The sequence below is a fragment of the Eublepharis macularius genome, chromosome 15 (genome assembly GCF_028583425.1).
Source record: "Eublepharis macularius isolate TG4126 chromosome 15, MPM_Emac_v1.0, whole genome shotgun sequence".
Classification (NCBI taxonomy): domain Eukaryota; kingdom Metazoa; phylum Chordata; class Lepidosauria; order Squamata; family Eublepharidae; genus Eublepharis; species Eublepharis macularius.
This window is the reverse complement of record NC_072804.1, coordinates 13022999-13041296: the sequence shown is the minus strand read 5'-3', so window position 1 is coordinate 13041296 and position 18298 is coordinate 13022999. Positions and strand designations below refer to the sequence as shown.

General features: G+C 45.9%; 1 protein-coding gene across 2 annotated transcripts; it reads left to right on the top strand.

Annotated features, from left to right (window-relative positions):
- Positions 1 to 1753: 1753 nt before the first annotated feature.
- On the top strand, positions 1754 to 9409 carry SMIM20 (small integral membrane protein 20). Of its 2 annotated transcripts, none has more exons than XM_054999621.1 (3): positions 1754 to 2035; positions 5852 to 5908; positions 8672 to 9409. In XM_054999621.1, exons 1-3 carry the CDS (start codon positions 1927 to 1929, stop codon positions 8707 to 8709), a joined length of 204 nt encoding a protein of 67 aa, XP_054855596.1. In that variant the 5' UTR covers positions 1754 to 1926; the 3' UTR covers positions 8710 to 9409. The 2 variants fall into 2 exon arrangements, with proteins under 2 accessions (XP_054855596.1, XP_054855597.1); XM_054999622.1 differs by having other exon boundaries at positions 1754 to 2018; positions 8672 to 8705.
- Positions 9410 to 18298: the final 8889 nt, after the last annotated feature.

The following is an 18298-nucleotide window of genomic DNA, read 5'->3' as shown; positions in this document are numbered from 1 at the left end:
GGTGGTGAGCTCCCCCTCACTGGCAGTTTTCAAGAAGAGGCTGGATGAATATTCGTCAGAGATGCTTTAGGCTGATCCTGCACTGGGCAGGGGGTTGGACTAGATGGTCTGTATGGCCCCCTTCCAACTCTATGATTCTATGATGGCTAGCAAGGGGTTCAAATTTCCATAAGCAACGTCTGCACCCTCCAGCTGTATTGAAAAGGTACTACTGCCTTACGAACCCAAAAGGGTCCTGGATGGATTCACTGCCTTGTTTCAAGAAACACTTGCTGTCTGAGGGAGTGCAGAGACCAGAGAACGCTGTACATTGTTCACTCTTTGGGTGATGAAACATTGCATCAACCTTCCAGTCATGGTAATAGGAAGGGTTCTAGAAGACCTTTCGTGGGAAGTATGAAGCAGGTTTTTACAAAAATGAAAAGTGATTTGGACTCTCATAAAGATCCAATGAAGGTATATAAATACTTGCAGTCCACTATATCAGTAGATAGTTCACACAGACATATGGCAACTGACCGTCCACGCAATCTAAAACAGGTACAAAATATGTCATACAAGAAGAAATGGGAAAAGAAAATGGAATGGATGAGATATTTAACCTTGTAGCACTCTCACACCATCTTCACAATTTTATTACAAAATTAACCTTATCAATTATTCCTTAAGGACAAGCATGCCTTCCATTATACTGTATGGGCAATTGCTGTGTCCATTATTCCCTGTGGGCAAACGTGCTTTCCATTATCCCCTAAGGGAAATTGCTGTCCCCATTATTCCCTAAGGGCAAGTGTGCTTTCCATTATTCCCTATGAGCAACCGTGGTTTCCATTACTCCCCATGGCAATCCCTGTCCCCATTATTCCCTATGGGTAAGTGTGATTTCCATTTTTACCTATGTGCAATCGGTGTCCCGATTTTTCCCTATGGTCAAGTGTACTTTCCATTATTCCCTAGGGCAATCATGATTTCCAGTATTACCTATGGTCAAAGATGCTTTCCATTATTCCCTACGGGCAGTTGCTGTGTCCATTATTTCCTACGCACAAGTGTCTTCTCCATTATTCCCTACTGGCAATCATGAATTCTCTATTGGCAATCATGTATTGTCTATGGGCAATCGCTGTCCTTAGTTTTAGTATGTCTTGTCTAAGGTCAGTCCTAGAATTATGCTGTTTCAGCAGTTCTTCAATGCTGTATTAGATTCTTTGTAACGTATTTGTAAACTTGTATTTATTAACCCTATGGCATCGTTTATGGAAATGTCCTTCATATTGTTGACTGTCCTAGTCTCACACTCTGTAATCCGCCTTGAGTCTCAGCGAGAATGACAGACTAGAAATGACATAAATAAAATAAATAATCAACGTTGACCACTGAACATGACAGAGTTAATGAATCAACGTTACAAAGCAATCAAGAACTGCTCTTTCCATGGCGCGACATGTTGAAAAGCGGATGCTCTCCCAGTCCAATTACGAAGACCCTCCCGGAGGCGCGCGTTGCGCCCGGCGCTCGGAAGGGCGCGGTCACCGCCGCTGCTCCGCAGGCAGCCGCCCAAGGGCCGCTTCTCAGCGCGGAGGCGACAGAGCGCGGGCACGTGCGCCATCTGGTGGCCACGAGGAGGCACAGCACCCGCCCGCCCCCAAAAAACAGTATCACGCATGCTCGGAAACACGCAACTCGGGAGTTGGGTGGCGCGACGGACGCGCGTAAGCGCAGACCCGGGTTGAAGCGCCTGTGCTGGGTAACGTTTAGAGAGCCCCCCCCCCGGCTCAGGCGGTCTCCCCCTGCGGGCAGGAAAGAGACACGGGCTCTACACCGGAAGCGTTTCGCTTCTGCTCTTGCTTCCTGACCCCGGAAGCGGACAGAGAAGCCATCCGTGCCGCAGAGGTCGCGCCGTCCCCTCCGCTCCGCGTCCCTCCGATGGCGCGCGTCTTTCGGACGGCCCTGATCTTCGGCGGGTTCGTGGCCGCGATGGGCGCGGCCTTCTACCCCATCTATTTCCGGCCGCTGATGTTCGTGGACCAGTACAGTAAGGCCCGGCGGCAGCTGCGCACGCGCGGACCCCCTCCCCCCCCAGGGGCCCCTGTGCTCACGTGACGCGGCGCCCTTCGCGGCCCCCCGCTGCGTGTCGGCTGGCCCGGGGAGCCCCGCGGCGAGGCTGCCCCCCCGCGGCTCCCTCGCCCACAGGGCCGTTCCGTGCGCCTCGCCCCCGGCCGGGGAGGGCCGCGCCTGGGCCGCGTGTTCCGGGGCTCCCGCAGCAGCAGCAGCAGCGTGTTTATGGCCTGGCCAGGATGGGTGGCCGCGTTTGGGGAAAAGAGCCCAACAGCAGTTCTGGTGGGGCGTGAGCTTCTGTGGGCCACAGCTCTCTTCTTCAGACACAGCCCAGAGACTTCAGATAAACAAGTAGGGGTATCTGAAGAAGTGAGCTGTGACTCACGAAAGCTCACGCCCCGCCACACATTTGGTTGCTCTTATAGGTGCTCCTGGACACTTGTTCTTTTGCTTATTGAATGTAGTTTTAATTTGCCTCATTGAGACTCGAGGCGGGTTGTCGTGTTCAATCAATACCGTCAACAGGATGGGACTTCTGCTGGCTTTATTTGACTTCGTTTACATCACACCTCTCCCCCCCCCCCACCCCAAAGTAGGAGCCCCAAAGAGTTAACATAATTCTCCATTGTTTATAAGCGAGGCTGTAGGGTTAGGAGTGTAGAAATCTGAAAGAAATGAGCCTTTGGTTTTAGATGTGGTCTTCGAATCCTTGCAGTAATAAATAACCCCCGTTTGGTTGCAGGAAAAATAACTAGAGCAGACCTTAACAGCTAACAGGATTTTATTCCACCATAAACTTTGGTGGCCTAGAGCCCGCTTCGACAGATGCAAAGATCAATATATTAGATTAAATTTATTTTAGTATACCGGTGGCGGGGGGGGGGGGGGGCTAGAGCCCACTTGGTCAGATGAATGTGGAAATGGGCTTTGGTCCGGAAAACCATATGCTGGAATAAAATTTTATCATCTCTAAAAATGACCATGGATTCCTATTTATTTTTATGACACTAAAATTGGTCAGTATTAACAAAAGAAACGACAGTGCTGACCACCTGACAAAGTAGACTCTGGCTCAGAGAAGCTTATGCTGTAATAAATGTGTTGGTTGCTAACTTCCAGGTGAAGCCTGGAGATACGGAATTGCAATTGTTCTCCAGACAACAAAGATCAATTCTCCTAGAAAAATGGTTGCCTTGGGAGCAGGACTGTATGGCATTATATCCTACTAATGATGTTGAGTCATTCTAACATGACATTCAATGCGCATACAGCTGAACATGGGATTTTAACCCCACAGATTGCCAGCCTGTTGTAGTGGTTAGAGTATTGGACTAGGATCTAGGAATCCCAGGTTTGGATCCCCACTCTGCCATGAAAGCTTGCTAGGTGACTTTGGGCAAGTCACATACTCTCAGCCTCACCTACCTGATGGGGTTGTTGAGAGGATAAAATGGAGGAGAGGAGAAAGATGGGTCCATATTGGGGGGAAAGGTGAGTTATAAATGAAGTAAACAAATAGAAATTTATCCAATACTACCGGTCCCCAGTTTCATTTGTAAAACTAATGCACATTTTCTGATGTTGTTCAGAAGCTTCTCTTTGGGAGTCTTCAGCTGAAATTCTTCCAGTGAAGTAGTTAATTCCAAGTAATATATCTCCCCATCTGGAATTGGTCAGTATTATTGTTGCAGATGTGGCGGCTGAAGCAGAGAGAGTGACTTGCCTAAAGAAAGCTGCTGAAGTCACGGCTGAGGTGAGATTAGGACTTGGGTACTTTTCAGCTCAAAGAACGATCCTGTCCAGATATATGCAGATCTGTTTGGAAGTACATCTCTCTTATGTTCAGTGAGATTTACTCACAGAAAAGTGTCATAAAAGAAAAGACAGATACAACCATTTAATTGTGGTGTGTGGGGGTGGGCACGTGCTTGTTTTGTACATATCTGTCCACTAAATTTGTATCCTGCACTTCCCTCCAAGGAGTTCCCCTAGTCATCCCTACAACAGTCCTTTGAGGTAGGTAAAGCTGAGATTACAACTGTATTTAGATATGTTGAGGAAGGTGACTCTTCCGCACCGTCCACATATTTATTATTATTGAGAACATTTATATTGTGCCCCCCCTCAGACATTTCCAGAGACTTGCTGGAAAGTCACAAAATAGTATGATATAACTACAAAAACGTAAAAATTCCTCAATAATAAACTGCTGTTAAAAGAAGCCAGGGCATAAAATAGCAAATGAGCTAATGTTTATTTCTTCGTGCAGTAGTGATTCCGTCTTTCCTTTGCTCCACTGCTTTGTTTCCAGATTGGGAGTAGGGGGACACTTCTGTTGCCTGGACAGTCCAGCATGGCACAGAAAGGGGATCCTGGGCAGTCTTTCATTTGGCCCCCAAATATATATAATGGCGTTCGTGACCGGTATCCCAAATGCATGTGTGCAGATGTGCATGTTTTGCATATTTGATCCATGGTAAGATTGCAGCTCTGGTCTGGAAATGTTTTAAAATAAAGGGAAACTTCATTGGCACATTAAAGACTAACATTTTGTTTCAGTATGAGCTCTTGTGAGTCACAGTTTGCTTCTTCAGATAGGTATATCCAAATTCATTGTTTTCTTCACTGAATTCATTATTTTCTCATTTAGTACCAGCAGAGGGAGCATAATTTTGCTTATTCTGGTTTTAGAGATTTCCCTGGTCCACGGAGTAATACCGGCTGTTGTACAGTATTGATTTCCCCCACATTCATTTGATCAACAGAAAATACTGAAGATACTACATAAAATTTTAGATAGCTAAACATTCATCTTTTGAGTTGTCCATTGAAAAGTCTGGAACACGTGTTCAAAAGAGCTGCAGCTGGGGAGTAAAGTGTCCGTAGGGATGGCCCGGCAGTCTGTTGGTTTAAAACAACCTTGCAAATAAGTCCATGAAGGTCACTAGCCTGCCTGCCCATCTTTGTCTGTTGGCCATGCTTACCCCCAGAGACCCAAGTTCTGCGAAGCTTTTCCTGCCTTTCGGCGCTTCTTCTTCAGTACAGGCCACGTGGGGAGTGGCTGTTTATGGTCCTGGTTTCAGGAGCTTGGCAGTTGCCGTGTTTGGTTTGTGGTTCCTGGGGGATGCGCTCCACTTTTGTCTTCAGACAGGGAAACGGTTGCTGCAGCTGCCTATTTAGACTTCTTTCCTAGGTCCAACCAGTTGCTTTGAGCAGTTTGCACCAGAGTGCAGTCCTTGCAGATGTACCCTCTGAATGCCAGTGCCGGGGGGCAATACCAGGGAAAGACCTCGGCATCTGAGCCCTGTTGTTAGCTCTCTACAGGAACTAGTTGTCCACTGTGTGATACGGGACGCTGGACTAGATGGACCTCTGGGCCGATTCCACAGAGTTGTTCTTGTGCTGACCCCTGGATTCTAGCGATGATTTTTGCTCTTCTTCTCTCATCTTCCTGAGACTCCACAGTGCATGCAATTAGATCCCTTAGTTATTCTGAATGCAGAGAGCAAACCCCAAATTAGCTGCCTTCAGAGGAGACAGTTTGGGAATAGTGACTTGCTTAGAAACGTGGGGAAGAGGGGCTCCTGGAGGCAAGTAACTCTGGCAACATGTTCTGTTGCTGACTTTCTAGACACACCTTCCACCTTCTAGCTAATATATTGTTTGGGAGAACTAATTGAGATGTCTGTTTTGAGCAGGCTTTGGTTTGCAATAATCTTCTGTTCTTCACTGTATCTTTGTGAGCAAGTTTGCTGAATTAAGAGATTGACCTCAGCATTTCTGTGTCTCTCAGAAAAGGAGCAATCAATAAATCGAGCCGGTATTATCCAAGAAGACATTCAACCTGCAGGTATTTCTGAATACTCACTTGGTGGTGGTGGGGGGGCGTGTTTATGTGAATAATGTTGCCCTTACTCTGAACAGTCTGATCCTGAGCAGGCATTGGGTAGATCCTGCCCCATCCTACCATTCTACCAAGCAAAGTTTGAAGCCTCTCTTTAGCCTAAGGAGCCTTCCTCCAGGGTAAGTAGTTCTCATTGGAAGAAGAGCTGCTTACGTTGGAGGAAGCTTGGAGAATGGCTCGGTCCAGTCCAATCTGTTTCGGATCCTGTCCAAAATATGCCGCAGTGCACTTTTAAAAATGCCTCTAAAGGGGTTTCTTTAAGGAAAGCTATTGGGCCTGTTTCCAGTGAGATATTTTGCACATAGATTATGAATATTTATTTAAAACATTTCTGTGCTGCCTTTCCATCCAGGTAGGTCCACAAGGCAGCAAACATCAAAACAACATTTTTTAAAAAAACATGAAAGCAGGATTTGAAATATTTGAACAATTTAATAAAAACATATAAATATATGAACACAACACAATTGGGGAGGTGGTCTTGGGAAGAGTTACTGGAGGTGTGCCAAATAAAACCCAAAAAGTCTTCATCTGCTGGCAGAAGACAATGATTGAGGGAGACAGAGGAATCCCCTGGGGTGGGAGTCCCAGAGTTCCAGCGCCACGACTGAGAAGGCCCTTTGCTCAACTTGCCACCTGCCTGACCTCAGATGGCAAGGGTGTCCAAGGCAGGGCCTCTGGAGGTGACGGGAGTGAATGGGGGGGGGTTCATAGGGGAGAAGGCAGTCTTTAAGGTACGTTGGCCTTGAGCCTTATAGAGCTTTGAAGGTCAGGGCCAGCACCTTGAATTGAGCCCAGAAGGAAATTGGGAGCCAGTGGAACAAGACCGGAGTGATGGGGTCCCTGGGACCCTTTCACTCTGGCCGCAGCATTCTGTACCAACTGCAGCTTCTGGACAGCTTTGAACGGCAGCCCTGCACACAAAGGTCAAAAATAAAGGGTACTTGGCATGCGGTTTGAGTCTTGTTGTGCGCCTCGGTCGGGGACAGCGCTGATAATGCATTTGGAGGAGAAACGAGGCAAACAAGTTATGCACGAGCCACTGACACCTGACCCGCAGCACACACACTTTCTCATCAGGCACTCATACTCAGTTTTGTAAAAACTGGCCCCTTTTGCCTTTTGAACAGCATTTAGAATATTTGTGAGTTTTATTGTTATATTTCCGGAAACAGTCAAATTTGAATTAATAACTTTGAAGTAAAAGGTAAAGTAAAAGGTAAATGACCCTGGGCAAGCACCGAGTCATGACGGACCCATGATGGGGGGACGTCGCATCACGACGTTTTCTTGGCAGACTTTTTGTTACGGGGTGGTTTGCCGTTGCCTTCCCCAGTCACCCACACTTTACCCCCCCCCCCCAGGAACCTGGGTACTCATTTTACTGACCTCGGAAGGATGGAAGGCTGAGTCAACCTTGAGCCGGCTACCTGAACCCGGCTTCCACCAGGTTCGAACTCAGGTCATGAGCAGAGCTTGGGCTGCAGTACTGCAGCTTACCACTCTGCACCACTCTGCACCTTTTTAACATTGAAGTAGTAGTATTGGGTGTGTACCAACAGAATGATTTGCTGTAGGCCAATGGTCTTAAATCCAATATTTTTGCAAACAGTCGCTGAGTAGAAAATTTTAGAGAGGTACTGATTTCCTTATGCCATAGAAATCTAATTTTATTTGTTCCATAATTTGTTCCTTGTGGCATTGGCATTTGTTCATAACTCTCCCCAGAAAATTTTCCTATAAGCCAAGCATTCTGGAAATCAGGAATATTCCATGGTTGCTCTTACTAGGTTTCTCCTTCAATGCCTCCCGTAGCTAAGTTTATACAGGAACTAATTTATTGCTTTCAAAAAATTGCTAGCTTGACAGTTGGGCCTTCCGTAGGTTCTAGCTGGGTTCCATTCCGAGAAGCAGGTTGTAGCCGTTCCAGCTCAGCTGGGGGCAGACCGTTTGCCATCCCGCGTTGCTGTCCTCTGATGGCTGCCCAGGTGGTAAGCATGCTGAGCTGCTCTGTAGATGCTGGGAGGTTTCTCTCTTACTTTGCTTGGTTGCATCTGGTTTGCATCTTGGCCATTGCTGCTGGTGAAGGCAAGAATACAGTTGCATAGAGGAGAAATAGAAGACCTTGTAATCAAGTCTATGGGAGGACCACAGTATTGTGCAATACCAACCCAATATCAACCCACAGTAGTCATTTTTATGGGGTGCCTCCATACCCTGTTCTACACACAACAAGACTGACAGAATTGCTCCCCAAATTTCAGAGTTTAAACTGAAAAAAATGTGTGCGCAACCACTTTAGGACGTGTGCTTGTTGGATTGTTCAATATATATGGCATCTTGGGTTCATACCGAAAATTTAGGATATAGAAAATACACATGCAGCTTTTGTGCTTCCTGCTATATGAGAGCGACAGTGATTTGGATCCCATGGTAAATCTTTGCGAGCGGAGTAATCTTCACTGATTGCCTTCTTCCTGCCGCAAACCTCTGATTCTCCCGTCATGCAGTTCATAGGGGTCTTCTGTACGCTGGGAGCAGAGTTTTGGGTGACATCTTGAGTTGCAGTGGGTGGGGGAGATGAGGAAGTCCCATTCTGTTGATAGAACTGCCTTCCATTAGTAGAGGTTTACTGTGGGCTCCAAGCCAAACTCATCATTTGAAAATTCCAGCAATCTTCTAAAATCTGTGCTTTTTTTAAACCCGTAGGATTAAAAGTATGGTCTGATCCATTCGGAAGAAAGTAAAGGCTTCTCGAGGTGTGACCTTGAGGATGGCTGCTTTTTCCTTATTCCAGCAACGATGCGCCAGGCTCATTTAGTCCATGAAGATAATGCAGAACTTACTGGCAAAATAGATTTGTTTTGTGGCATCAACTTATGAGTTATCCAGTAGTTGTGTAGCAAATGGCACTGAATATTTTCTTCAAAGCAGATGAATATTTTTTTCACTGGAGAAATGGAAGAGGATTGGCTTTTATAAACTGGACAAGATCAGAGTAAATGCTGCAGCTGGTGTTTCTATAACTGTGCACTGACTAGCTGAGCATCTGCAAAGGATAAAAACGGTGCATTTTTGTGTGTAAGTCTGTTTCCATTCAAACTGGATGCAGAATTCTCTGACTGATCTCTGTCTCTTAAATAAAAACAGAATGAATCTTACTAATATGAACTTGGCTCTGAAGCAAAGTTGGTGTACTGGGAAGTGACTCGACCTGCAATTTGCTGGTGTTTGCTTCGAAGTCAATATTCTGTGGTTAAGCACTTTGAGACGATGCTTTCTCATAGCAAAAAGTGAGGAGAAGCAAATGGATCTATTTTGTGTTGATGAGAATGTTTCGTCTGTGTTTGAATTCTGATTTTGTAATGCTAGAAGTTGGGCAGAAAGATTTACTCTGGTATGTGAGCACTCTGTTCAATAAAGTGTTGAACCAATGGTGTTAATTCATATCTGGTGGTCTGGTCTTCTGTGTGATTGCATTACAACTTTGTCTTTTATTCCTGGGATCTTGGTGTGGTTATTTACAGGAATCTTAGTAAGCCATTTTTGAAGTCCATTAGCCTTGGATCTGAAGGAAGCTAACCAGCTTTTGTAAGTTTGGGACCGCTCTTGTTTCTAGATTGCAGCCCAGGGGCCATAAGAATCTGCTGCTGCTACACAAGTTACCTTTTGGCGGGGTTGGGGGGTCAAGTTTTGTAATAAAGTTCACCCTCTCTTACAGTAAGGGCTTTGGTTCCATGGACCGTAAGTGCTCTGGGATAACGCGGGAGTGAATCCATCCTTCTTCCAGGGAACAACTTTTTACATTGGAGGAGGGCTCCTTAGGTTGGAAGGAGGCTTCCAATGTTACTCAGTGGAGTGGTAGGGTAGGGGTACCAGTTAGATAGAAATGGTGGGAACACAGAAAGCAGGGCTTGGAAAGTGGATCTTGACTGGTGGGCTAGGCATCATGTGTGCTTCTGAAACTGTTCATAGATAGGTTTGCAAAGGAGGTGGGTTTCTGGGGGAGGGGTGGGCACAGAACTTTTAGTGAGACCAGATCCAGCAACTGCTGGTGAATTGGAGAAAAAAATGCTGCGCGGTTATTCATCCCAAGGACAAGATAAACTGAGCTCATATCTGCAAAAGCCACTCGATAGTTTAAACTTTTTAAACCAAAAAAAGACCCCCTTCAGTTTGTATTTGTTTTGTTAGCCCATAATCGCTTAGGGAAGCCTTTTCCCATTGCCCTCTAGCAATGATTAACTGCCATTTTTCCCAGAACTGTGCACCGTCAGTCTGACATCAATTAAACCACTACGCAGACTGACGTAAACAAAAAGCAGGTGTGTGTGCCCTTGGCTAGCCTCCACTTGAGTTCAATAACATGTTTGCTAACAAGATCAGCCCAGTATTGGGAAACATTGTCTCAGCAGCTTTTTTAAGAAACAGCAGGTGTGGGGGCAGAGATACTGGGCTAAGATAGAACCAAAGTTGTAGGCACCAGTGAAAAAAAATACAAAAGTCAGGCTCTACATTCAAATCCTTGACTTTCTGGCTAGTTCTAGCTAATCGGTCTGGATTTGTACAAATTCAGTTTGTTACACCTGCAAGGAGTTTCATAGTGCAGTTCCAAGCAAAGTAAACCATTCTAAGCCCAATGAGTTCCAAAGACTTAGAAGGCTATGATGCTGCTTTGGATGTTGCTGTATGTCTTCGAGTTTTGATCGAGGAGAAACTTCTGCTTGAGCTTCTCCAAATAGTAATAGCATTTCACTAGCTGCATTTGGATATCTCTTTGGACATCACTCTGGAATCAGTTGAATTTCAGCACATGGACTGATTTCTTGCATTGCCATGGGTGGATTCTGCTCCTATCCTACTATTCCACTGAGCAAAGTTTATTTATTTATTAAAATATTAATACCTCCACCTTTCCCTTTGGCTCAAGTTAGAAGCCTTCCTCCAGTATAAGAATCTTTCTTCCATAGGAGGAAGAGCCGTTTAAGTTGGAGGAAGATTCCTTAGGCTGGAAGAAGGCTACTTGAAGGATGGTTGGATCCACCCCAGTATTTCTGCTGCATTTGAAAGGCACATACATGCTGAAAATGCGCAGAAACCATGCCTTGCTGCCACAGCTAGACAGTGCTTTCATGATCCCAACTATCAAGATCCTTAGAAGGAAATCAGTTGCTCAAATATTATGGGTTGAAATGTAGGGTAAAGGTGAAGTGAAATTTTCACATTTCTGGGCAAAAGTTTTAAGGTGGAGTTAAACAAATCCCAGGTGCCAGCTTGCCCAGGTGCCTAGTGGTTTCCAACATGATTTTATTGTAGCACCAGTAGTTCTTAGTGGAATTACAAAGGGTTGGATCCAACCAGTTTTTCTACTGATGAAAAAGGGAAGAAGACCAACAAAAAGACACTTTGCAAGCATTTGATTTGTGTGTACTATAATGAGGGGAATTGGCTTAGACCCTAGATTGAACAAAAAAGATGGCTGGATGCAACACAAAGCTTGTTTATTATTTCACACTAGCAACAAAACCCGTTGTGGGGAAAAATACAACGGGCTCTAGAAAGGGGAGGATAGGCAGGTAGACATTCCCTCCTCCGTCACTGATCCTGGCCTGTGAAGGAGGGGTGGGTGGGCATTGCCACCTGGTCCATGCCTGATCTCGGCCATGTGAAGGGGCGGTAGGCTTTGCTAGCTGCTCCACATCTGATACAGGCCGGGTAAAGGGGGGTGGGCATTGCTACCTGCTCCGCTCCTGATCACCAGCCACGTGAAGGGGTGGTGGGCTTTACTAGCTGCTCCACGTCTGATACAGGCCAGGTAAAGGGGGGTGGGCATTGCTACCTGCTCCGCTCCTGATCACCAGCCACGTGAAGGGGTGGTGGGCTTTACTAGCTGCTCCACGTCTGATACAGGCCAGGTAAAGGGGGGTGGGCATTGCTACCTGCTCCACTCCTGATCACCAGCCACGTGAAGGGGTGGTGGGCTTTACTAGCTGCTCCACGTCTGATACAGGCCAGGTAAAGGGGAGTGGACATTGCTACCTGCTCCGCTCCTGATCACCAGCTGGGTGAAGGGGAAATAGACATTGCCTCCTGCTCTGTACCTGATTACAGCTGGGTGAAGGGGGAGCTGGCATTGCCACCTTCTCTGAGCCTGATCCAAGCTGAGTGAAGGGGGATGCGTATTGCCACCTTCTCCCCACTGAGTGAAGGGAGGAATGGGCATTGCCTCCTCCGCACCTGATCCCAACACGCGAAGGTGGGTGGCGGGCTTTGCTACCTGCTCCACTCCTGATCCCAGCTGGGTGAAGGGAGTGCGGGCCTTGCCGCCTGCTCTGCTCCTGATTCTGGCATGTTGAAGGGGGGCAGGCATTGCTGCCTGCTTGGTGCCTGATTCCAGCAGTGTGAAGATGGGGCGGGCATTGCCACCTGCTCAGTGCCTTATTCTGGTACGTTGAAGGGGGCAGGCATTGCCACCTGTTCCACTCCTTATCCTGGCTGGGTGAAGGGAAGAAGGGCATTGCCTCCTGCTCTGTGCCTGATCCCAGCCAGGTGAAGGAGCGGGGCGGGCATTGCCACCTGCTCCACTCCTGATCACAGCCAGGTGAAGGGGGTGGGCATTGCCACTTTTTCCGCTCCTGATCACAGCTGGCTGAAGGGGGAGCTGGCATTGCCTCCTGCTCCGCTCCTAATACCAGCTGGGTTAAGGCAGGGGTGGGCATTGCCACCTCCTTCACTCCAGATCCCAGCTTCCTGTCATGGCATGTTTCTGGAGGGATATGGTGCCTTGCCTGAGCTTCCCTCCACGGCAGCACCCTCTGGTGCACCAGGGTAGGAAGTGAGTCATCTTGAATACGCATACTCAATTATATAGTAAGATGTTCTTGTCATTGCATGTTTATATGTAAGCTTAACTTACATAGGCTAGGGATTGTACAGAAAATTTAAATATGAGGGGCGTGTTAAAGAAGGAGAAATCCCTGTTGCAGAAATAGAGTATAAAAGCCTTGCCCAGAACTGTGTACTCACATGATTCCGCACACGTTGGATAATGCACTTTCAATGCACTTTATCAATCATTTGAGGTGGATTTTTTGTTCCGCACACGAAAAAATCCGTTCCAAATGATCTATAAAGAGGATTGGAAGTGCATTATCCAACGTGTGCGGAATCACTCGTTATCAACGTCAGTTGCCCCCTCCTGATCACCTCTGGCGCTTCCCAATAGTCCATATCCCTCTCCGTGATAAGGGAAAGGCAAGGGGCTCAAGTACTGCTTGATGGGGTACTGGGAGCAGAATAACGGGAAAGTGCATGTTGTGACCAGTTATGTATCAGAAGTGATGTCACACCATTGTGCTGGCCGGATCCAACACAAAGCTGACGGTGCATCTGACAAAGAGAGCTGTGGCTTGGCTCTTGAAAGCTTATGCTACAATAAAGTTGGTTAGTCTTAAAGGTGCTACTGGACACTTTACAATATAACCAGAAGTGATACCACACAACATACCGCTCACTGTGCCCTGCCCTCCAAAACTCCCTGAGGATGCTGGTGTATGGCATAGACCCACGAAAAATTTGTCAAGGCCTGTTTTAAGGTTCTCATTCCTTCCTTGAGGAGTTTCTGGTTTATGCTGAAACTCGCTTTCTGCCTATCAGGGCTTGTATGTATATGGCATTACTTCAGAACTCCGTGAGACAGTCACACCAGGTTGATTGCCCCGGTTGTCAGTCTGAGCAGCCAGTAGTCTGCAAGTAGAATAATACACATGAAAGTCTTTTATTTTATTAAGGTTTACCCTTGGCAGGTTTCAGTACAGTTTATATGAGCCAGGAGAGGCTGTTTACCGAAATGGTTATAGGAAAAAGTTATACCAGGTGTGAGAAGTCGTATAGATAATATGGGCAGGATGTTGATGTCTACGATCCATCAGGCATGGACTCCTGACACAGCGTGGTTCTTTCCTAACTCACAAAATATCACTAGGTTGCACCCCACCATCTGCTGTGCGCTGCCCCTTCGCTCCCTCTCTACCGCCAGGATTAAACCTGAGGAAGCCAACCTAATCACACGTTACATTTTTCCTGGGAACATCTCAGGATTCAGTTCACCGTTCTGTTCTGAAGTTCTGTGTTTCCTAAGCATATGAGCCCAATTCAGGGAAGGACCATGGAATGCAGAGAGCAGGAGCATATGCCATTATCCCTACAGCCTATTTTCTATCTGAAATGATTCGAGGGGGGCACTTTTTGCTTCATTGGGATCTGCTTATGTATTATTGAGTAGCTAAACATTACATTTCTACCGTGGCACAAATAACATTTCCAGTTGGAAAGTGGTGTCTGGGGAAGTCTAAATCCCATCCCACCCCCACCCCCCATGCCACGGTCTCAATCTGAAACACGCTCATGCACCCCTGGAAAGCACAGGACCTGGGGAGAAGCGGGGGGGGGAGACATCATTCGCTGTCAGATACAGTGATATGTGCCGGCAAAGTGAACTGCAGAATTGCTCTAAAGCATCGACTTGTCCTCTGTACTCATGGAGGGGGCTGGTAAGGGGAAGAGGGGATCTCTCAGTCTTTTCCAAACTGCACTGCCAGTAAAACTAACAAAAAGAGAACCACAGCCAAACCAGAGTGCTGGATTTGTTTCTGAGTGCGCAATCAGTTTTATTTGCTTGGGTCTTATTTTATTTGCTTTCTGATGATTCAGATAGGAGTATTGAGGTCCTTTCCAAGTGAACTCACACGTTCTGTAAATTTGGAGCTTTGGGCTTTGCCAAGTACAGAGAGGCTTTTGGCTGCACTCGAGTGTTTTTCTATCCAGGGGATTTTACAAACCTTGAAAAGGAAACGAAGGAATGTCTTTCTCAAGCCAGGAGATTTTCCTAGGCAACTTCTCTTTGCTTCACCTCATTGCTATAAAACAGCCAAGGAATTTTAATGCTCGCCTCTGTACCATTGTAAAAAAAAAGTTGTTTTCATTCATTGCTTTACCATCCTGAAGTTCTCCTGAATGTCCTTTCGCAACATAACAGGCGTGGATCTTTGGGGGATTCAAACTTTAAAAGAATTTATAGGACACTCTGTATGCACCATGGCAAACCTCAGAATCTCCCCAGTTCGCTTGGTTAAAGGCTGTGCTTACACATGTGGGCACCAATCCAGCTAAAATTAATTTCATGAAGCAAGTTAGTTGTGGTTAACTGAAGTTCCTCTGCTTTCGCTGGAACTTAGGCTAAAGTGCTCCACATGTTTACCTGGAACTATCCCCTTGAATTCCATTTCTGAGTATAAATACATAGGTTCAGGCGGACTAACTAGCTTTCACCGGACGAGGACGAGTAAGATTTACATTAGCTCAAATAGCCAGAATTTCTATTACTAGTCACTGAAGTTTCCAAAGTTATGTGCATCATTTCAACCATAGTTTTGAGGCATTCCTAATGACTCACCCTCATACTAATTTTATTTGCAGAGGAAATTGAAAAGATCATTTTCTTCCCGTGGGAGGTGCAGGTCTCCTAGAAAACGTTTCAGTCATCTAAATCATATATATCTTCTCTGAGGCATGTGCAGCTTCCCAACTTCTGCTTTTAGACTGCTCAGAATAATGCAGAATGTTTTTAAAAAGGATAAAGACAAACTATGTAGCAAAAGGATTTCCAGGACTCCTACAAAAACATGCATTCTTTTGGGACTTTTACTGCTTTTTCCTATACATATGTAAATATTTCTATCTATTTCATGGAGAAATAGAAAGTTTCAGGGGCAGCTGTTCACAGAGTACATTTCCTATGTGAGGAAAGGGCGTTGAAAACTTGGGATACTTTACAAACATTTGTTTATAAATATATACATTGAGCTTAGAACAACAGGCAGGCAGTGCTAGGATTTAAATCAGTGTCACACCCCCTGCTCCCCATAAGCAGCACATAGCGCCCCTCGCAAAGTCCGCTTCTCGGGATCGGGGATGGGGCCGTGGCTCAACAGCACAGTATCAGCTTTGCTCGCAGAAGGTCCCGGCTTCAGTCCCCGGCATCTCCAGTGCAAAGCATCCGGGGAAAGGTGATGTGGAAGACCTCTCCCTAAGGCACTAGACAGTGGCTGCCAGTTAGAGTAGACAGTGCTGACCTCGACAGACCAGTGGCTTGTCTCAGGAGAATGTAGCTCCATGTCTTTATGGGAATGCAAAAAGCCACTTTGGATTTCAATTGGGAGGAAAAGTGGGGTAGCGATAAAATGAAAAATAAAAAAGACAAATAAGGGTTCCTGCACGCCAGCTGACAAGCATCTTCCCCAGCTCCCTCCCAAATTGTGTTCAGTAGTTTGTAGCTTCCAGCTATCAAGTCATTAGTGCTCATTATACATACTCGTTAGTTAAATACGCTTAGAGCAAAGGTCATTGGGGGGGCACAACACTAACATTTCTATTACAATTTCTTTAGTGCATTAAAATTGGTTTTCCCCTTATGTTCCTATTTGCAGGTTTGTGATACAAGCAAACGTGCTTAGATGTGCAAACCGTTGTGTTGGTGTGATTGGTTGTGTTCAGGTAGCGCCAGCAGAAAGCAGTGGTAGAGATGGATCTCCCTGCCTTCCCCCTGCAGCCCAAAGGGTGATACACTCATGTATTAATATAGCCACACCCTTAGATTGAGTGGACATTTCTGTAACGTATGCCTCTCCAATCCAGTCTCTACACAACTTGTTTTTATCATTTGCCATTATGAGTTTCTTGTAGAAATGTCATGTCAGCGTTAAGATTTTTCAATTTGGAGATAACATTTTTGCATTTGATAGCATCTCTCATGTCCTTAACATTCCATATGTTGAACATAAACCCAAAGAAATGGTATATCCAACCAATAACGCTCTCTTCCCTTATCACTGAATAAATGCAGACTAGCACACAAAAGAGACAGGAGCGGCATACGATTGTTTCTGGTCACGCCACCATCTTTACCGGAAGTCTCTAGAACGAATTCATGCATGCCACTTTTCATTCCCTGTCTTGAAAAACAGAAAGGCCATTTCATCAAATTTCTGAATGGAGCCCAAGCTTCCTGTGCCTTGTCATGCATGTGTGAGCTGCATGTAGGGTTGCCATCTCCAGCTTGGGAAATTCCTGGAGATTTGAAGGTGGATATTGCAGAGGGCAGAGTTTGGGGAGAGGATTTAATTCCGAAGAGCTCAGCAGGGATTTGATTCCACACAGTCCACCCTCCAAAACTGCCACCTCCAGGGGAATTAATCTCTATAGTCTGGAGATTCTGGGAGAACTCCAGGCTCTACCTGGGGGTTGACAACCATAGCTGCATGCCAAGAAACAATGAACCCTGGAACTGTCAGCAGGAGCCAAAGGAACAAGAGAATACTGAAGGGGGCAGTTGAAGTGTCAGCTGTCAGAGATCTTTGCCTGCATGACAACAGAAGAGATGTAACTAGCGTGGTGTAGTGTTTAGAGTGTCGTATTTAGGCAAATGAATATAGGAGCTATTAAGCTCTTGTGACCAAGATCACAGGTTTTTTTAATCAATTTGCAATAAAACAAGAGGAGGTTTGCTTCTCAAACCTCCTCCCTACTTAATGGACATTGTTTTAAGAGCCTATTTAATATTTGCCTATGTGCATGTTATAGGCATTATTTTTGCACGTGCTTTTTTTTGCATATACCCACCATGTTATTTAGTTACCTGACTCAATCATCCATGACTGTGAGGAAGAACTTATTCAACCTAGTGCAAAGTAGAGGTGCATATGGTGGGAGACATCCTTCATTGCCTCTGGCTACTCAAAGGCTGATGGGGGAAAATTGGGGAGAATTGGGTGGATGTGTTGCCAGTGAGTGACTTCATTTCCAGAAAAAAACAGAGCTAACTTCGAGGGTGACACTTTAAAACTTTATGGTTTAACCATAGAGTTTTTGGTGAATCCTAGAGTGTCATCCCTGATGTCATAATGTCACTTCTGGTTTTTTGCCACACTGGACTCCACCTCCCCAAATCTTCCAGAGATGCCAAGGAGAGCTCTGTCATCCCTAATGCAAAGGCTGCTACAAGGCCAAAGGAAAATATACTCTTATCAACCCTACTATGCAGCCACAAAGCTGTTTGGTGTTCTTGAGTCAGATGATGGCTAGGTGCTTCAAGGCTCAGCTCATACGAGATCGCTGCAGTTGAAAATGGCATGTTCACATACTGACCATGTCTGCTTCACCTCTAGTTGAAAAATGAAGGTGCCATTGAATTCGGGATACAATAATAAACGTAGATAGACAGCCATTAAATTTTCGAGGCTGTAGAGTCAGAAGAAAATGGCTACATTTCAAACAAAA